Source organism: Balaenoptera physalus (genome assembly GCF_965194825.1).
Source record: "Balaenoptera physalus genome assembly, chromosome: 16".
Classification (NCBI taxonomy): Eukaryota; Metazoa; Chordata; class Mammalia; order Artiodactyla; family Balaenopteridae; genus Balaenoptera; species Balaenoptera physalus.
The window spans coordinates 27611648-27634005 of record NC_138898.1 but is presented as its reverse complement, the minus strand read 5'-3'; the positions used below and the strand labels follow the sequence as shown (position 1 = coordinate 27634005).

General features: G+C 37.1%; 1 protein-coding gene across 1 annotated transcript; it reads left to right on the top strand.

Moving 5' to 3' along the window:
* The first annotated feature begins 7758 nt into the window (after positions 1–7758).
* Positions 7759–21314, top strand: DEFB125 (defensin beta 125). Its single transcript, XM_082432092.1, has 2 exons — positions 7759–8221; positions 13114–21314. Exons 1-2 carry the CDS (start codon positions 8117–8119, stop codon positions 13459–13461), a joined length of 453 nt encoding a protein of 150 aa, XP_082288218.1. The 5' UTR covers positions 7759–8116; the 3' UTR covers positions 13462–21314.
* The last annotated feature ends 1044 nt before the right edge of the window (positions 21315–22358 follow it).

Genomic DNA, 22358 nt, shown 5'->3' with positions numbered 1-22358 from the left:
TGGGAAAATAATTTGAAAAACAATAGATACATGTATGTGTATAACCGAATCACTTTGCTGTACACCTGAAACTATCACAAGATTGTTAGTCAACTATACTCCAATATAAAATAAAAAGTTAAGAAAAATAAATCAAATGTCAGACATAGATAAATACTGTATGATATTCCTTATATGTGGAATTTAAAAATCCAAGCTCAGGGAAACAGAATGATAGTTACCTGGGGCTGGGGAAAATGGGGAGGTGTTGGTCAAAGGGTACCAACTTCCAGTTGTCAGATGACTATGTTCTGGGGAATCTAACATGTACCATGATGATTATAGTTAATAATTTTATATTGTATACTTGAAAGCTGCTAAGAGAATAGTCTTAAATGTTCTTACAACAATAAATGATTACATGAAAAAAAAGAAAGAAGACGGTCAGTATGGGTAAAATTAAGGTAACTATAATATGCTATCCTTCTCATGCATTTCTTGAATAATATTTGATGGTTGAAGGAAAAATCATGCCATCAATTATGGTGTTCAATGCGTGTAGAGGAAATATTTAAAACAATTGTATTTTAAAGGTGGAGAGGTAATAGAGACCTAAATGGAAGTAAAATTTCTACAGTTCACTTGAAGTGGCAAAATGTCTATGCCAGTAGGTGATGGTAAGTTACATATGTATCTCAAAATACCTAGAGGAAACACTAAGACAACTATACAAAGTGACATACTAAAAGCACTGTAAAATAAATCAAGACCGAATTCTTTAAAAAGCTCAATTAACTAACAAATAGGCAAGAAAAGAAAAACAGAGAAATAATAAATTAAGGTAAGGAAGAAAACAAATAATAACATGGCAGACCTGAGCCACTGTGATGCCAGCATTACCCTAGTACTAAAACTACATAAAAAAATAAACAACAATTACCCTAAATGTATTTGACACAAATTCACCAATTTTAAGAAAGATATTGGCAGAATGGATAAAATATTAAAACATGGTACAACAATATACTGCCTACAAAAAATTTATTTCAAATACGATGATATAGGTAGACTGAAAGTAAAAGGATGCAAGAAAAATGCATGCCAACATTAATTTTTTTTAAATCAGAAGTTGCTATATTGATATCAGATAAAGAAACTTCAGAGCAAAGAAAATGACTAGAGGCAAAAGGGGACAGTACATAATGATAAAAAGTCAATCCACTGTGAAGGCTTAAGAATCCTAAATCTGTAGTCCTCAAAACACATGAAACAAAAACTTACAGGGCTGGAAATACAAATGGACAAACCCACAATTATAGTTAGGGACTTCAACATCCCACTCTCAGCAAACGATAGAAGTACCATATATAAAATCAGCAAGGGTATAGAAAGAAACGGAACAACACCATAAGCCAAAACCCTCCAAACCCTTGGAGAATCAAATGACACACTTCTAAATAATCCATGGGATGAGGAGAAATTCCCAAAGAAAATAAAAATATATTTGAAGTGAATGAAAAATAAAATACAATCTATCACTGTATGTTGGCCATATCTAACGTGATAAAAGAGGAAATATGTCAATAATCTAAGATCCTACCTCAAACTAGAAAAAGAAGAGCAAAACAAACTCAAAGTAAGCAGAAGAAAGGACAGAATAAAGATAAGAGCAGGAAAAAAGCCACAAAGCTGGTTCTTAAAAAAAAACAAAAACCTGTAAAACTGCTAAATCTAATTTCAAAGTAGATAAACATAAAAAGAAAGAATTCCCAAATCAACAATACCAGCAATGAAACAGTGGATAACATTACCATCTTATAGCCATTAAACAAGATAATAAGGGAATACTACAAGAAACTTTTCACTCATAAATTTTACAGCTTGCAGAAATAGAACAATTCTTCAAAAACCCAAAACTACCTAAAATCAACCTAGATGAAATAGATAACATGACTAGTTCTATAACCATTAAAGTAATTGAATTTGTAATTTAAAACCTTTCAAAAAGAAATCTCCAGGTCCAGATAGTTTCACTGGAGAATTCTTCCAAATAATTCAAAAGATTTAATGCCAATATTACACAATTTCTTCCAGAAAGTAGAAGAGGAGGGAACACTTTCTAACTCATTTTGTGATGTCAGCACTACCCCAATACTAAAAACAGAGAAAGACATTACAAGAAAGGAAAACTACAGACAGGTAGCTCACATGAACTTATGTGCAACTATCTCAGCAAAATATTAGCAAATAGAATCCAGAAATGTATAAAAATAATTATACACCAGGATCAGAAGGAATTTATTTCAGGTATGCAAGACTGGTTTAATATTCCAAAATCAGTCATTGTAACCCACCATATCAACAGGGAAATAATTAAAATAATATGAGCATACCATCTGTTGCAGAAAAGGTAATTTACAAAATCAAACACCAATTCATGGTACAAGTTGTCAGCAAGTTAGGAAGAAAAGGGAATTACCTCAATTTGATAAAGAGCATCTAAAAAACAAATCCCTCACATTTAATCATATAAGACTGAATGCTTTCACCTTAAGACCACTGGAAGTTGTCATTGTTGCAAGAAAACAAGAAATAAAAGGCATACAGAATGAAAGGAAAAAAGAGCTGTCTCTGTTTGCAGATGACATGATTATCTATGCAAAAAAGTCCCCCCCAAAACCCACCTGATGAAATAAAATTTATAGGGCTTCCCTGGTGGTGCAGTGGTTAAGAGTCCCCCTGCCAAACGAGGAGACACGGATTCGAGCCCTGGTCTGGGAAGATCCCACATGCCACAGAGTAACTAAGGCCGTGCGCCACAACTACTGAGCGTGCACCCTGGGGCCAATGAGCCACAACTGCCGAGGCTCACGGGCCTAGAGCCCGTGCTCTGCGACAAGAGAAGCCACTGCAATGAGAAGCCTGTGCACCGCAAAGAAGCATAGTCCCTGCTCGCCACAACTAGAGAAAGCCCGCATGCAGCAACAAAGACCCAATGCAGCCCAAAATAAATAATAAATAAATAAATAAATAAATTTTTAAAAAAGAAATAAAATTTATATTTAAGGCAGGACAAGAAATTTAAACATAAAATTCTCTCTGTCCATTTGGGTCTCCTCCCTTCCCCTTCAGTGTGCAATGTGCATCTGCATTATATATTAACCAGACCTCCTCAAAGATGGGAATGCCTGCCCAGCTATAAAGATCAATTTCTTTTCTTTCTTCTGATGCCGGGAATGTAACTACTTAGATTAACATTCTTTCCCAACTCTATAAGGGGTCATAATGACTCACTGCTTGCTTTGTATATGTTTACCTGGACTATGTATCTTTGGTGAACTTGGTGCAAAATGTCATTTTGACGTGTGATCCTTTGTCTCACAAATGTATATGATTGTGCCCTTGACTTCTAATAGGCAGAACAGTTCTCAGAGCTTCTGAGAGTCTGTCTCCCGGGTTATAATCCTCAGTTTGGCTTGAATAAAATTCTCTGTTTTCTTCTTAACTTGATTGTTAACGGAACTTTCATCGACAAGCCCCACAAGAATTGACAAGTGAGTTCAGATGGGTTGGAGAATAAAAGACTAAGGCACAAAAGTAAAGCCACACTTCCATATATTAGCAATAAATATGTGGAAACTAAAATTTTAAGACAATACTAATTACAGTCGCTCCCAGAGGAAATGAAATCCTTACGCATACATATAACAACACATGTTTAGCATCCATATACTGAAAATTACAAAAGTTCTGGTGGAAGATATCAAAGAAGACCCAAATATGCAGCAAGTCATACTGTGTTCATGGATTGGAAGACTTAACGTTGATCTATAGGTTTAATGAAATTCCTATCAAAATCTGAGCAAGACTTTTGTGGTCATAGACAAGTTTATTTATAAAATTGACATACAAAGGCATTGATCCTAGAGCAACTAAAACCATCTTGACAGAGAAGAAGAAAGTAGGAGGTATCATTCTATCCAATATCAAGGCTTAGGCAGAGTAGACAAGGCAGTGTGGTATTAGTGGAGGAATAAAGACATATCAACTGTACAAATTAGAGAACCTACAAATGGACCATACAGATATACTCAACTGATTTTTGACAAGGTCCAAAGTAAACTAAAGGAGGGACCCTTGTGGTGATGGAACTGTTCAGGATTTTGATTGTAGTGGTGGATATGCAAACCTACACTTGTGATAAAATTGTATGGTACTACACACACACACACACACAAACACACACACACACAAATGCTTATAAGTAAAACTGTGCAATTAGAATAACATTGGATGTACCAATGTCAATATCCTGGTTGTTGATATTGTGCTGTAAGTTTGCAAGATGTTCCCCTTGGGGGACACAAGATAAAGGGTACGATGAGATCGCTCTAAGTAATTTCTTGAAACTACATGTGAATCTACAATTACTTCAATTAAAATTTCCATTAGAAAATCTATTAGCAGACTGAATTCAGCAGTATATGAAAAGAATTAAAACCATGACCATGTGGGATTTGTTGCAGGATGAAAGGCATTTAAGTTTTTAAAAATCATCAATATCACCCACCAAAATAACATGGTAAAGGAGAAAAATCCCATGATCATATCAATTGATGCATAAGTAGCATTTGAATAAGTTTCCTATGCATTCATGACAAAGACTCTCAGAAGACTAAGAAGTGGAGAAAACTTTCTCAAATTCATAAAAAAGCATCTACAAAATACCTACAACTAGCTTCATACTTAATGGTAAAAGAATGAATACCTCATAGATCACAAAAATGCAAGGATATTCACTCTCACCACTCTCATTTAACATATACTGAACACTCTACCCAGCACAATAAGACAAGAGGAAGAAATAGAAGTCATACAGATTGGAAAGTAAGAAAGAAAATTGTCCCCATTATCAGCTGACAGGATAATCTACGTAGAAAAGACCAAGGAATCTACAAAACCCCTCCTAGAAATAATAAGTGAGTTAAACAAGGTCCAGGATACAAGATCAACAAACAAAAATGAATTGTATCGCTGTAAAATAACTACTAAGGGTATGTTCATATTGAAAGTAAAAGTAGAAAATCATAAAAATCACTTGTAAATTAAAATACTTAGGTGTAAATTGAAAACAAAAATGTTAGGGCTTGTATTCTTAAAACCACAAGATGCTGATGAAAGATATATAAAAAAACACTTACATGTAAATAGTGCTGCAGTGAACATTGTGGTACATGTCTCTTTTTGAATTATGGTTTTCTCAGGGTATATGCCCAGCAGTGAGATTGCTGGGGCAGATTTATATTTAGTTTTCCATTTTATAACATCTTTATTGGAGTATAATTGTTTTACAGTGGTGTGTTAGTTTCTGCTGTATAACAAAGTGAATCAGCTATACGTATACATATATCCCCATATACACTCCCTCTTGCGCCTCCCTCCCACTGTCCCTATCCCACCCCTCTAGGTGGTCACAAAGCACCGAGCTGATCTCCCTGTGCTATGCGGCTCATTCCCACTAGCTACCTATTTTACGTTTGGAAGTGTATATATGTCCATGCCACTCTCTCACTTGGTCTCAGCTTACCCTTCCCCCTCCCCGTGTCCTCAAATCCATTCTTTATGTCTGCGTCTTTATTCCTGTCCTGCCCCTACGTTCTTCAGAACCTTTTTTTTTTTTTTTTAGATTCCATATATATGTGTTAGCATACAGTATTTCTTTTTCTCTTTCTGACTTACTTCACTCTGTATGACAGACTCTAGGTCCATCCACCTCACTATAAATGACTCAATTTCGTTTCCTTTTATGGCTGAGTAATATTCCATTGTATATATGTGCCACATCTTCTTTATCCATTCGTCTGTCTATGGACACATTGGTTGCTTCCATGTCCTGGCTATTGTAAATAGTGCTACAATGAACATTTGGGTACATGACTCTTTTTGAACTATGTTTTTTTCAGGGTATATGCCCAGTAGTGGGATTGCTGAGTCGTATGGTAGTTCTATTTTTAGTATTTTAAGGAACCTCCATATGTTCTCCATAGTGACTGTATCAACTTACGTTCCCACCAAGAGTGCAAGAGGGTTCCCTTTTCTCCACACCCTCTCCAACATTTATTGTTTGTAGATTTTTTGAGAATGGCCATTCCGACCAGTGTGAGGTGATACCTCATTGTGGTTTTGATTTGCTTTTCTCTAATGATTAGTGATGTTGACCATCCTTTCATGTGTTTGTTGGCAATCTGTATATCTTCTTTGGAAAACGTTTATTTAGGTCTTCTGCCTATTTTCGGATTGGGTTGTTTGTGATATTGAGCTGCATGAGATGCTTGTAAATTTTGGAGATTAATCCTTTGTCAGTTGCTTCATTTGCAAATATTTTCTACCCTTCTGAGACTTGTCCTTTCGTCTTGTTTATGGTTGCCTTTGTTGTGCAAAAGCTTTTAAGTTTCATTAGGTCCCATTTGTTTACTTTTTTTAAATTTCCACTTCTCAAGGAGGTGGGTCAAAAAGGATCTTTCTGTGATTTATGTCATAGAGTGCTCTGCCACTGTTTTCCTCTAAGAGCTTTGTCGTGTCTGGACTTAAATCTAGTTCTTTAATCCATTTTGTTTTTATTTTTGTGTATGTGTTACTAAGTGTTCTAATTACATTCTTTTACATGTAGCTCTCCAGCTTTCCCAGCACCACTTATTGAAGAGGTTCTCTTTTCTCCATTGTATAATCTTGCCTCCTTCATCAAAGATAAGGTGACCATATGTGCATGGGTTTACCTCTGGGCTATCTATCCTGTTCCATTGATCTATATTTCTGAACCAAAAATGGTTCTGATGAACCCAGGGGCAGGACACGAAAAAAGCTGCAGACGTAGTGAATGGACTTGAAGACCCGGGAGGGGGAAGGGAAAGCTGAGACGAAGTGAGAGAGTGGCATTGACGTATATACACTACCAAATGTAAAATAGATAGCTAGTGTAAAGCAGCTGCATAGCACAGGGAGATCAGCTTGGTGCTTTGGGACCACCTAGAAGGGTGGATAGGGAGGGTGGGAGGGACCCGTGATAGGGAGGGGATATGCAGATATATGTATACATATAGCTGACTCACTTTGTTATACAGCAGAAACTAACACAACACTGTAAAGCAATTATACTCCATTAAAGATGTTAAAAAAAGAAAAAAGCGTTAAATGAAGTGGCATGGGCACACATGTCCATGGATAGGAAGACTCAACATAGTAAAGAAGTCATTTCTCTTCTAACTACAACACAGCTGTAACTCAATTGCTTTCATAGTCCCAACAAGATCTTTTGTAGATATTCCCAAGACTATTCTAAAATTTTTATTGAAAGGCAGAGGAACTGGGAGAGCTACAACAATTTTCAGAAGGCAGAATAAAGCAGGAGGTATCCCTACACTATCTCAAAATATATTATACAGCTACTGTAGTCAAGAATGTGTTGTACTGGCAGAGGAATAGATACATAATCCATGGAACAGAATAGAGCACCAAGTATGGCCAACTAATTTTTGACAAACCTGCCAAAGCAATTCAATGGAGGAAGGATAGTACTTCCAACAAATGGTTACTGCAAAAATTGGCTATCCATAGCAACAACAACAACAACAAAAAATCCATTCAAAGCAAACTTCACAACTTATAAAGAAATTAATACACAATGGATTGGGGCATCACTCAGATGGAAAGGGGGATAATCTACTGGCGGTCATAAGCTTACTGGTCTGAAACAAGTTGGATCTTGATATAACGTTCTGCTATCATGGGTATATACACAGTGTTGCATACAGAGGGAGGAGAAGTAATTGGCCCCATCCAAGGTTAAGGAGGACTTTACTGGGGAGTTGTTTCTTTCCATCAGACCCTACACATCCTCAGGATTATACTTCATTTCATAAGGCCTCAGTTTCCTATAACAGTTTCTAGAACAGAGCATTATTTTGTCATGCACACTCAGTGGTGCAAGTTAATCATCTGGTGTTCTGGGTGGCATAGCATTCTCCTCCTCTCTGGTTCATCACCCATGATAGGCCAGTAAAGGTGACCACTCAGAGTCTTAACTGTGCAAAGTGTTCTGCATTCCTCAGGACACAGGGCTCCCTCTCTCCCAGAAGCCATGAATCTCCTGATGCTGACCTTCATGATATGTGGGTTACTAAATCTGGTGACCAAAGGTAATGGAACCCTACAATGGAGAGATGATGGAACTAGGAGGAGTTGTTGACCCTGGGCTCCCCAGGTGTCTTGAAGGGGAAAGAGCGTCCACAGGAAAAGCCTTGGGCCAATAAAGAGCAGCGCAAGTGCTCTTATGATAGCATGCTGGCAGCTCCATGTCCCTGCTCTCTAAGAATCTGTCAGAGACATTTATGTACTTATTATTATGTACTTATTATTTTTGCTAAGAAGTGTATTTATGTTTCATATACAAGTATATTCTATACAACCATTCATAGACATGAACCATTCAACATAAAATTCCTAGACATGCACCTTATTCCTGTCTGCTTAGTGCATTGTCAAATTCTGAATATTGCAAATGTTTAAAATGAAGGAAAATATCTAAGTTTCTAATATTTTCTATTTCTTTGACTATGGAGAAGTTAAACTTCAAATATATATTTATCATGTATTTCGATTTTTCTGTGAAGTGTGTGGTTCTGCTTATTTTTCTCTTTTATTGTGAGGGCGGTAGATTTGTTTCCTGCTGATTTATAAATTTTTGCTTATAGGTTCTATTTTGCAACTTAGCTATTAATGTTTTGAGTGTATTTTTCTGTTTTCAATTGAGATGGCACCTGAGGGCTTTGTTAAGAAACATTTTACCAAGCCAAACTGTCCATCAGTGGAGTGCTGTTAATAGCTATATTTAAGTTGATGCTATCTGATTCCGTATCTGTTTTCCTTCTTTCTTTTTGTTTTCAGAGAGAATTCACACGAGGGATAATATTTTGGCTAGATGGCTTATGTGCCTGAACTAATACCGTTGTCATTCATATTTTTTAGATTTATGATTTTGAAATATTGGTGACGGAGGTCATAAGTCCTAATGACATAATAATACCAGACTGAGGAGCTTTGAAATAAGTGACGACTGCCATTCTAAAAAAAAACCAAACAAACATTAAGTTATAGATTATTCCCAGTCACCATCATTGTATTGCTTAAGCCATATTCTTGGAACTATCTTTGATATTTTAAGCTGTGAGATCCATATCTACCAGGAAATCTATTACAGCTACCTGCAAATTATGTCTAGAACCAACTGATCTCACCACCTCCATCCACTGCTACCGCTCTGATTCAAGTCACTATCATCTCTCACCTGTTACTGCTTCCTCATAGCTTCCTCACAGGTCTCTGTCCTTCTACTCTTGCCTCCTGCCGTCTTCTGTCAAGATAGCATAGAGTGTGATCTGCTCGCAGTGGAAGTCAGACCATGTACCTCTTCTGCTCAGATCTCTGCAGTGGCCCCCTCTTCACTCAGAACAATAACCAGCGTCCTTACAGTGGCCCACCAGGCCCTCCATGATCTGGTGCTTATGACCTCTCTCACCTCATCTCCCACCACTCTAGTCCTCTAGTCCTTACTCACTTTGCCAGAGCCACACTGGCCTCAGTGCCCTTCTTCAAACATGCCAGGCTTGCTCAACCCACAGAGTTCTGTGTTTTCCTCTGCTTAGAATGCACTTGCCCTACATACTGGTGTGGCTAATTCCTTCACCACCTTCAGGTCACCGTTTAATTGTCACCTTCTCTCAAGACCTCTGCTAACTGCTGTTTAAGAAACTGTCATCTGCCCCCATGACACACCAAATAGATTCCACTTAAATCTATTCTCTCTTATTTCTGAAAACCACTTATCATCCTCTCACATACAGGATAATTTACTCGTTTTCTTTATTGTCTGTTTTCCTCTGCTAGAAAGTAAGCTCCATGCGATTTTGTCTGCTTAGTTCACAAATGTACCCCAAGCACCTAGAATAGAGCCTGTACCACAGTTAGGGGCTCAAACCTCTGTTGAGTGATGGGCTGTACCCGAAATTTTAACTCTGGGGAGAATAGTTGAAAAGGAGTAGTGAGCAATGCAAGTGAGAGGCAAGATTAAAGAAGAATTGACAGAACAAGATGATTTAACGTGTTTGGGAATGGAGGAGAAATGCTGACAGGACTCAGATTTCGAGGATGGGCACCCTGGAGGAAAATAAAATAAATACATAGAGAGGTAATCTTTGTAGAAGTGAGGAATGAGGAAGCAATTTTAGACTTTGTCCAGGATGAAAGAAATGGTACAGCTACCCTCGAAACTTACAGAAAATTCTACCAAGGGCAATAGAATTGGAGCCAGTAAAATAATAAGAAAACAATGAATCATTGGAGAAGTTGGGATAAAGCCAACATTCCCAGGGTAGGAAATAGGAGCCAAATTTTCGTTATGCTCTCTCTCTCTATCTCAACCCACGAAAGGTACTTTTCATACTTTATCAAATTAAATGCAAAAAGGGTTGTTTTGAGAATTACTTGACCTTCTTCATACATCCTTGGCTTCCTCCAACGTAGAGCCTTTGCACTAGCTGTTTCGTAGAATACACCAACCTTGGTGCTTCTCGGGCGGTTTGCTGAGAAAGATGGTCATATAGTTGCTTGATAAATGATCATACAATGGAACAGACTAGTTTCACGGTAGATGCCTATCCTCCCTCCTCCAATGAATTATCACGCTGCTTAGAAATCCTACCGTATTTCTTGTGTGAGCTCATCTTTCCTCTTTCCTAGACCACTTTTTTGCACTCACCTTTCTTTCTTTTCAATTCTCCTGCTCTACTCCTGTCTGTGATGTTCCCTCCCAGCTTAGGACTTTACCCCACATCTCAAGATTTTAAAAATTCAAATGGCACTTTTTCTTTTTACCGCTGCCAACACTCACACCAGTATGGCTTTGCACCCATCTTCTCTTTCCCTCTTGACATAGCTGAGGAAGTGTGCTTCTCCATATCACATACAGTCAAATGCTGTATGTGTTCTTAATTCTTGTCACCTAATCAAGGACTATGCCCTTCTTTTGCCTCATTTCTCTCTTCTATGTTAATCTCTCCCTTTCTACTTGTTCCTTCTTAATATTTGCAAACATGCTCTCTTATTTCCCGGTTTTCAAAACAAACCTGAAAAACCTTCCCTTGACTCCATATTGTCCTCCAAGTACTTCTCTATTTCTCTGCTCTTCCTCACAGCTAAACTTCCTAAGAGTTTGGTCTCCAGGTGCTATTTCCACTTCTCATTCACATGTCAACCACTTCACTTCTGTTTCTCCTCTTCCTACCACTCTGAAGATTACCAGTGACACTCATCATGTTAAATGCAATGGAGGCTCCAGCTCCTGCTTTATCTCACTCAACCTCACAGCAGTATTTGCCTACAAGTGTCCACGCGTTCCTTTAGGAAACGTTTTCCTCACTTGCATAATCTAGTCATAGCTAATACAACTTTCTTTGTATCCCTTTGGCATTTGCCATTTTCATGCACACCAGCCTGACCTGCGCCTGGCAGTATCCTCAAAGCATGGTCGATTGCTTGCAAATCAGTCCTGTACGGGGCAGTCCGGAAATGACAGGGAATTGTCAGCTCACTCTGGTATCATCTGTCAACTACTGGATGGTGGAAAAATATTCCAGCTCCTCTGACCCTCAAGAAGGATAAATTGGACCTTTATCCTAGCCATACACTAATTGCCAGATTTCCCCATGGGGTCATGCTCTAGTCTATCACAGTGGTAACTAACTGTATAACTCTCCTCTTTTTGGCTGTCTTATTTCCCTAACTTCCCCATTTCCAAACTGATTTTGGGATGTGGGGAGTGCTGAATGCCCTCAACTCATTTATTATACAGTAGTCAAAATTTATCCCAAGGTCTGCTTTTGGGAAAACTAATCTAATTCTCTAGTGTCTCATTCTCCTGTTTTGCTCTAAGTATCTGGCTGTTCCTTCTGAGCCTTCTCCTCCTATCTGAGCTCTCTATATTGACACTCCCCAGAATTTAACTATGGCCCCCTTTTATCTCACATTATTCCAACGCTATATGTACTTTATAACTCTAGTTTTAAATACTATCCATAGCAATGATTCCACAATTTACATCTAGAGTCCAAACTTGTCTACTGAGTTGCTACAGCTATATCCTACTGCCCTCTGGACATCTGAGGTATATTGTGTTATATACCCCAAAACAAGTACTTGTAACCACCTTTTTCTCTTCCCTCCAAATCGTGTTCTTTCCTCTGTTTACTATTCTATGAATAGCAAGTATCACGAATCTCCCCTATATCGGCTCAGAAATGTACTAATGTACTTGGATTTCTCCATCCTCCGCTGACCTTATATTCAAACAATCGATGTCTTTAGTCTGTTCTCTTCTTTACAACTCTCACAGCCTTAGTTCCAGCCATCCTCATGTTTCACCTGGCCAAAGCTTCTAACGTGTCTCCCAGATTCTATTCTTCCTTTTCCCTTATCTAATTTCCATGTGAAATCCTAGCTAACTGTCTAAAACATGAAGTAAATCAACTCACATGATGGTTTGAAATAAATAAAAATGCTTAATAATGGCCAAATTGACTAGGCAATGGCATGATTACTTCAAGCTCATTTTATCTCGTGCCCCTTTGCTCTTTGCACATTATACTTCAGACTCTTCAGCTTTCTCTTAATACCTTAAAGACACTATGCTGTTTCTCAACACTGGGACTGAGCACTTGATGGTCCTTTCCTGAAATAATCTTTGCCTCCTGTGTATCCTGTTGCCTCCTTTCATCCTTCGTGCCTTGCCGTGGCTTAACTATTCGCTTTACATATGTCTATCCTCTCTGTCTCGTTTTCTTCCTCCTCCTCCTCTTTCCTTCTTCTCCAGTCTTTCTCCTGCCCCCTCCCCTCTCCTTCTGTCTCTCCTCTCCCCACCACCAGCAATTTCCTTGATGGCACATGTCACAGTTTTTAATATACAGTTTTAGTTTTCTTGTTTGTCTCTCCAAATGGCTTGTGGTATTTGTTATCATATTACTTTTGATGGCAATAGTAGTAGTTGTCAAACTTTGGAATTAATGTTTGTCGTCTTGTGGCTAGAATTTTAAAATTGACTGCTTGTTTAACCCTGCAGCTGGCTGGTTTGTTGAAAGATGCTGGAAGAATGATGTAGGACACTGCAGAAGACGATGTTTACATCTCGAAAGGTACAAACTTCTTTGTAAGAACAAGCTGTCATGCTGCATCCCCCTACGCAGTGACCATCCACACACTCAATGGCCAATACGTCCCACATTCGGTGACGATGTAACTGTTGGATTTGGTACTCACGATGGTTTTCCTTTTTCTCCCATATCTGGGTTGAATGATGAGGTAACAATTAAAACAATTGAGACTGAAGAAACCACAGTAACTGGGACCACTACTTCCAAGAGAGAGTCTCCCTAGACTTTGACAACTATTCCTGAGAGCGTTGAGGGTACAACATTTTCTCATGAGCCTGAGACAGCAGATCTATATAAGCATTGGGACTAATATCCAGGGAGCCAAGTCTACAGATGTTATTTCACCGGGGACAGTTCAATCGAGAATTGGATGACATAGAGGTGGACATAATGCTACTGCCAAGGCAAGAACCGAGGGAGTTACCTCACAATTAGAAATGTATAAAGAGAAGTGTATAGAAGATATAGGGATTCTTTATTTTGGGCTTAAGTTCTTTCTTTGTTTTCCTCTGGTATACTAATATACATGTGCTAATATTTGGCCTCAGGTGATATTTGTGTGTGTATTTTTCCATAATAAACAAACAAACAAATAAATAAATACCACAGTTTGGAGTTGCCTGTATAGTTGAGACTGAAATTTTGATTTTAGTAATACCTGAAACACTACTATCATATACGGAAGAACCTACGAAGGCAAATAAAAAGTTCCAGACAAGTCCTCCCTTTCCTGTCCCTCTGTCCTCACCAACATTTATTGTAAGTGCTGACTTTAAATCCCTGTTTGTATCATGAGGTCAAATTTTGTTTAATACTTCAACCCGAAACAAACCCAGTTTTAGTTAGAAACTACCTCACTCACCACAAACACTGATTTAACTAGATAGAGGTGCACATGGGACTTGCCTTAAGAGCACATCATATTAAATTAAGAGCTACATCACAAATTCTACTTATCTTTCCAATGCTCTTTCCACTCAAAACTTCCAGCTATGGTGGTCTCATTGCGTGCCTCTCCAGATGTTCATTTTGTCCACGAATACTAGTTGTGTGTAGGGGGTCTATGCTTTGTCTGCCTCTGTGCGTGTGAGTGCTGTTTGCACAGCAACCGGCGGATCAGCGACTTTACTCTCTGATATCACAGAGAAGTAGTTATTCACTCTAAGGTTGACTAATTATTAATGTGCTGAGCTAAGGCTGGTGTGCTACTGAGAGCCACAGTCCCAGATGCCTAAAAGTCTCAGAATCAAGAAGGCTTATTCTCTAATTCTTTTTATTTTCTTAGGGTCAAGCTGCCAGTGACCCCAGCTGTGCATTTGATATTGGCCATCAGGCCACTAACCTTTAAGTAGACCTCATATTCCAATAGATCGTGGGCCTCTTGTTGGCTGACAAACTATCCTACTTTGCCTGGGACTGAGGGTTTTCCCAGAACACGGAAATTAGAGTGCCAAAACCAAGAAAGTCTTTAGCAAACCTGGACAAGGTGATCGACTTCTTTCTAGTCTACCTTGGCCTAAATAGCTCTTCTCCATTTCTCTGTATGGCTGACACCTCGTCACACAGGTCATATGCCAACCCTTCACAGAGGCATTCTTTTACCATAAAGACATCCCTAGGCCACCAGTCTGCCTCAGCCTAGAGTACTCTTCTTCTATACCTTTGCCTTAAATGTCACCTCCTTAGAAATAATCCTTGGCCACAAGACCACTTCTCACACTACTCTGCATTATTTTCTTCCGTTCACTTAAATTCTTTGAAATTATTTTGTAGATTTCTTTGTTCTCCTTCTGAATTATTTTATCATTTACTTACATGTAGCCTGTCATCACCACTATAATGTACATAGAGTCCTTACACTGTGGTCCTGTTCATGGCTGCGCCCCAAGCTGTTAGACCAGTGCCTTGCGCATGGTGGATGCTCAGTAACAATTTTTGCACTTGTTCATGAAATCATCTCAATCAATATGAGAAGATCTGACAATATAAAGTAGTAATCTTCAAACTGGGATACTGGTTGCAACATTTTTTTCCAAGATATTCATGTTGATAATTTAAGGGAAATATTTTTTTGACCCTCAAGTTTTTAATATCTTGTGATACTCAGAGCATTCTTTTTTTTTTTTAAATTCGGTTATAGTTCCTTTACAGTGTTGTGTTAGGTTCTACTGTACATCGAAGTGAATCAGCTATATGTATACATATATCCCCCCTTTTTTGGATTTCCTTCCCATTTAGGTCACCACAGAGCATCGAGTATAGCTCCCTGTGTTATACAGCAGGTTCTCTTTAGTTATCTGTTTTACACATAGTAGTGTATGTATGTCAATCTGAATCTCCCAATTCATCCCACCCACCCCCTTTTCCCTGTTGGTGTTCATATGTTTGTTTTCTACGTCTGTGCCTCTATTACTGCTTTGCAAATAAATTCATCTGTACCATTTATCTAGATTCCACATATAAGCATTAATAAACGATATTTGTTTTTCTCCTTCTGACTTACATCACTCTGTATGACAGTCTCTATGTCCATCCACATCTCTAAAAATGACTCTGTTTCGTTATTTTTTTTTAAACATCTTTGTTGGAGTATAATTGCTTTACAATGGTGTGTTAGTTTCTGCTTTATAACAAAGTGAATCAGTTATACATATACATATGTTCCCATATCTCTTCCCTCTTGCATCTCCCTCCCTCCTACCCTCCCTATCCCACCCCTCTAGGTGGTCACAAAGCACAGAGCTGATCTCCCTGTGCTATGCGGTTGCTTCCCACCAGCCATCTATTTTACGTTTGGTAGGGTATATATGTCCATGCCACTCTCTCATGTTGTCCATTTTCTTTTTATGGCTGAGTAATATTCCATTGTATATATGTACCACATCTTTATCCATTCATGTGTTGATGGACTTTTAGGTTGCTTCCATATCACTTAACATGATCTTCTATCTCCACTTTGTAAATTTTTGTTTAACTTTGAAAGAAAATTTACCTCTCACCCCTTCTTTTTCTGACAATCATGGATTGCTCAGAGTGGAAAAACGTCCATGTGTCAAACCAGTCGATAATTGAAAGATTGTTGCTGGTATTCAGAAAGTAAGTAATCATAGACTTTGGATAACAAATCCTTTAGAAATTCAAGTGACTTTCCATTCTTCATTTACCATAGCAATGACAGCAGGGCAAATCACCTGGTGGGTGATAGATCATTGTAAATAAAATTTAGTGATAGCTTACTATGGGATTTTGGGCATATAACTTGTAAGGACTTAAAAGAAATGTGTTCTCTCTCTCTCTCCCCATGTAGCTATCATTTATCTATCTGCTACCTAATCTTTAAACTTTCACATTTACCTTTTGATGTGAATAAGATGTCTCAGTGATTACATTTTTAAAAATAAAAACTGGGAAGAAATTTGGTACTGACTCTCATCTCATCAGTAGAAAATAATATTCATCTACCTACACATAAGCTAATTGAGAGAAAGCAATATGTATTTACTAAGAGGATGCATTTGTAGTACAACAAAAAGTTATTCTTCATTAATAAATATTTTTCACACTTTATAATACATTTATGTGGCTTTAATCAATTTTGTTCCAAATATTGCAATAATGACTCAATCTTGAATATGCTGTTAAATATTTAGAGCCTTATATTTACACAGATTTCACAATAAAAATTACAATATATATCCACATTTTTGCAGAGAAATATGATAGAATTATCAACAGTAGACTTTCAAAGACTAAAATATATTACATTAAGGTCTAATTTTATGGGTATGTTGGAATAAAAACAAAAAGCTGGAATAAAAGTTTACAGAGAAAAAATGATGTAATATTATTAATTGTTAAGGAAATGATTCTTTGCATATTTATTAAATGGATTACTGTCAATAACAAATTCGATGCATTCAGATTGAATTGAAAATTTAAATTGTAATTTTTTACATGTCAATTTTTATAACACACAAGTAATCACAGCATCTTATTATATAAATTTATGATAAAATATTTTATGTCTCAATTTAAAATTGTGTTAGAAAAAACACACTCTCAAAATCCAAAAAATTCAAAAAGTTAGGCTTCAAACATTACCTGGTTCGGACTGATGATTGTTTTTCCAATACTCTGATCATTATGTTAAAAAAAAAATTCCTGTATATTCCATTTCCATGATTATAGGTTTCACCATCATGCAGCATGATAGCTTTTGCTTTCTTTTCTTAAATTATTTTTTAATAAATGTTTATTATACCTATGTGAACTGCTAATTTTTAATCTAAAGCTCAGACAGAAGAAACTTGTTCAGGACCACATGGTTATAAAGGACAAGACAGAGAACAGAAGAAAAGGGAAAGCACAGGGAGGAAGAGCACAGATGAAATTAAACAGATATGACTTTGACTTTCAAGTCTACCACTTAGAAGTGACCTAATTTGGGCGAGTTACACACCTATCTGAGCCTCAGTTTTCTCATCTCTAAAGTTGGAACAGTATCTACTTTTCAGGGGTCTTGTGAGGATTCAAAGTTGTTCTTTTTCTTTTATTGGGGTATTGTTGTTTTACAATGTTGTGTTTGTTTCTACTGTACAGCGAAGTGGAGTTCCCTGTGCTATACAGCAGGTTCTCATTAGTTATCTATTTTATACATATTAACGTATATATGTCAATCTCAATCTCCCAATTCATCCCAACCCCCCTTTCCCACCTTGGTGTCCATATGTTTGTTCTCTACGTCTGTGTCTCTATTTCTGCCTTGCAAACAGGGTAATCTGTACCATTTTTTTAGATTCCACATATATAAGTTAAGAAATGATATTTATTTTCCTTTTTCTGACTTACTTCACTCTGTATGACAGTCATTAGGTCCATCCACGTCTCTATAAATGACCCAGTTTTGTTCCTTTTTATGGCTGAGTAATAGTCCATTGAATATGGTGGTATCTGTACCACGTCTTCTTTATCCATTTGTCTGTCAGTGGGCATTTAGGTTGCTTCCATGACCTGACTGTTGTAAATAGTGCTGCAATGAACACTGGGGTGAATGTGTATGTTTGAATTATGGTTCTCTATGGGTATATGCCCAGTAGGGGGATTGCTGGGTCATATGGTAAATCTATTTAAATTTTTTTTTTGCTTTAGTATTTTTAATCAAAAATAACATTCATTGTTTTTCATTACTATAGCAATAATTCATGTTTGTTTTCTAACATATTTATTGGAGTATAATTGCTTTACAATGGTGTGTTACTTTCTGCTTTATAACAAAGTGAATCAGCTATACATATACATATATCCCCATACGTCCTCCCTCTTGCGTCTCCCTCCCATGCTCCCTATCCTACCCCTCTAGGTGGTCACAAAGCACTGAGCTGATCTCCCTGTGCTATGCAGCTGCTTCCCACTAACTATCTATTTTACATTTGGGAGTATATATAAGTCCATGCCACTCTCTCACTTTGTCCCAGCTTACCCTTCTCCCTCCCCATGTGCTCAAGTCCATCCTCTACGTCTGTGTCTTTATTCGTGTCCTGCCCCTAGGTTCTTCAGAACATTTTTTTTTAAATCCATATATATGTGTTAGCATACGGTATTTAATTTTCTCTTTCTGACTTACTTCACTCTGTATGACAGTCTCCAGGTCCATCCACCTCACTACAAATAACTCAATTTCGTTTCTTTTTATGGCTGAGTATATTACATTGTATATATGTGCCACATCTGCTTTATCCATTCATCTATTGATGGACACTTAGGTTGCTTCCATGTCCTGGTTATTGTAAATAGTGCTGCAATGAACATTGGGGTACATGACTCTTTTTGAATTATGGTTTTCTCAGGGTATATGCCCAGTAGTGGGGTTGCTGGGTCATATGGTAGTTCTATTTTTAGCTTTTAAAGGAACCTCCATACTGTTCTCCATAATGGCTGTATCAATTTACATTCCAACCAACAGTGCAAGACGTTCCCCTTTTCTCAACACCCTCTCCAGCATTTATTGTTTGTAGATTTTTTTGATGATGGCCATCCTGACTGGTGTGAGGTGATACCTCATTGTAGTTTTGATCTGCATTTCTCTAATAATTAGTGATATTGAGCATCTTTTCATGTGTCTCTTGACCATCTGTATGTCTTCTTTTGAGAAATCTCTATTTAGGTCTTCCACCCAGTTTTTGATTGGGTTGTTTGTTTGTTTGTTTGTTTTGATATTGAGCTTCATGAGCTGCTTGTAAATTTTGGAGATTAAACCATTGTCCATTGATTCATTTGCGAATATCTTCTCCCATTCTGAGGGTTGTCTTTTCGTCTTGTTTATGGTTTCCTTTGCTGTGCAAAAGCTTTTAAGTTTCATTAGCTCCCATTTGTTTATTTTTGTTTTTATTTCCACTTCTCTAGGAGGTGGGTCAAAAAAGATCGTGCTGTGATTTATGTCAAAGAGGGTTCTTCCTATGTTTTCCTCTAAGAATTTTATAGTGTCCACTCTCACATTTAGGTCTTTGATTCATTTTGAGTTTATTTTTGTGTATGGTGTTAGGGAGTGTTCTAATTTCATTCTTTTACATGTAGCTGTCCTGTTTTCCCAGCACCACTTATTGAAGAGGCTGTATCTTCTCCATTGTATATTCTTACCTCCATTATCATAGACTAGTTGACCATATGTGTGTGGGTTTATCTCTGGGCTTTCTATCCTGTTCCATTGATCTATTTTTCTGTTTTTGTGCCAGTACCATACTGTCATGATTACTGTAACTTTGTAGTATAGTCTGAAGTCAGGGAGCCTGATTCCTCCAGCTCCATTTTTTTTTTTCCTCAAGATTGCTTTGGCTATTCAGGGTCTTTTGTGTTTCCATACAAATTTTAAGATTTTTTGTTCTAGTTCTGTAAAAAATGCCATTGGTAATTTGATAGGGATTGCAATGAATCTGTAGATTGCTTTGGGTAGTATAGTCAGTTTCATAATCTTGATTCTTCTAATCCAAGAAGATTGGATTTTATGGTATATCTCACCATCTCTTTGTGTCACCTTTGATTTCTTTCATCAGTGTCTTATAGTTTTCTGAATACAGGTCTTTTACATCCTTAGGTAGGTTTATTCCTAGGTATTTTATTCTTTTTGTTGCAGTGGTAAATGGGGTTGTTTCTTTAATTTCTCCTTTTGATATATTGTTGTTAGTGTATAGGAGCACAAGAGATTTCTGTGCATTAATTTTGTATCCTTCAACTTTACCAAATCATTGATTAGTTCTAGTAGTTTTCTGGTGGCATCTTTAGGATTTTCTTTGTGTAGTATCATGTCATCTGCTCTGATAGTTTTACTTCTTCCTTTCCAATTTGTATTCCTTTTATTTCTTTTTCTTCTCTGATTTCTGCAGTTAGGACTTCCAAAGCTATGTTGAATAATAGTGGCAAGAGTGGACATCCTAGTTTTGTTCCTGATCTTAGTGGAAATTCTTTCCATTTTTCACCATTGAGAATGATGTTTGTTGTGGGTTTGTCATATACAGCCTTTATTATGTTGAGGTAGCTTCCCTCTATGCCCACTTTCTGTAGAGTTTTTAATCATAAGTCGTTGAACTTTGTCAAAAGCTTTTCCTGCATCTATTGAGATGATCATATGGTTTGTATTCTTCAATTTGTTAATATGGTGTATCGCATTGATTGATTTGCATATTTTGGAGAATCCTTGCATCCTTGGCATAAATCCCACTTGATCATGTTTTATTCTTTTTAGTGTGTTGTTGGATTCTGTTTGCTAGTATTTTTGTGTCTGTATTCATCAGTGATATTGGTCTGTAATTTTCCTTTTTTGTGATATCTTTGTCTAGTTGTGGTGTCAGAGTGATGGTGGCCTCATTGAATAAGTTTGGCAGTGTTCCTTCCTCTGAAATTTTTTGGAAGAGTTTGAGAACGATGGGTGTTAGCTCTTCTCTAAATGTTTGATAGAATTCACCTGTGAAGCCATCTGGTCATGGACTTTTGTTTGTTGGAAGATTGTTAAACACAGTTTCAATTTCATTACTTGTGATTGGTCTGTTCATATTTTCTATTTCTTTCTGGTTCAGTCTTGGAAGGTTATATTTTCTAAGAATTAGTCCATTTCTTCCAGGTTTTCTATTTTATTGGCATAGAGTTGCTTGTAGTAGTCTCTTATGATCTTTTGTATTTCTGCAGTGTCCATTGTAACTTCTCATTTTTCATTTCCTTTTTTACTGATTTGAGTCCTCTCCCTCTTTTTCTTGATGAGTGTGGCTAAAGGTTTATCAATTTTGTTTATCTTTTCAAAGAACCAGCTTTTAGTTTTATTGATCTTTGGTATTGTTTTCTTTGTTTCTATTTTATTTTTTTCTGCTCTGAACTTTATGGTTTCTTTCCTTCTACTAATTTTTGGGTTTTTTAAAAAAATTCTGCTTTCTCTAGTTCCTTTAGGTGTAAGGTTGGATGTTTAGTTGAGATTTTACTTGTTTCTTGAGGTAGGATTGCATTGCTATAAACTTCCCTCTTTGAACTGCTTTTGCTGTGTCCCATAGGTTTTGGGTCATTGTGTTTTCGTTGTCATTTGTCTCTAGGTATGTTTTGATTTCCTCTTTGGTTTCTTCAGTAATCTCTTGGTTATTTAGTAGCATATTGTTTGGCCTCCATGTGTTTGTGTTTTTTACAGTTTTTTCCCTGTAATAGATTTGTAATCTCATAGCATTGTGGTCGGAAAAGGTGCTTGATATGATTTCAATTTTCTTAAATTTACCGAGGCTTGATTTGTGACCCAAGATATGATCTATACTGGAGAATGTTCCATGTGCTCTTAAGAAGAAAGTGTAATGTGCTGTATTAAGATGGAATGTCCTATAAATATCTCTTAAATCTATCTGAACCATTGTGTCATTTAAAGCTTGTGTTTCCTTATTAATTTTCTGTCTGGAAGTTCTGTCCATTGGTGTATGTGAGGTGTTAAAGCCCCTCACTATTATTGTGTTACTGTCAATTTCCCCTTTTATAGCTGTTAGCATTTGCCTTATGTATTGAGGTGCTCCTATGTTGGGTGCATATATATTTATAATTGTTATATCTTCCTCTTGGGTTTGTCCCTTGATCATTATGCAGTGTCCTTCCTTGTCT

Coding starts and splice junctions, on each gene's coding strand:
- DEFB125 (XM_082432092.1), top strand. CDS start 8,117: ATGAATCTCCTGATGCTGACCTTCATGATATGTGGGTTACTAAATCTG. Junction 8,222..13,113: donor ATGGAACTAGGAGGAGTTGT/TGACCCTGGGCT, acceptor TCTTGTGGCTAG/AATTTTAAAATTGACTGCTT.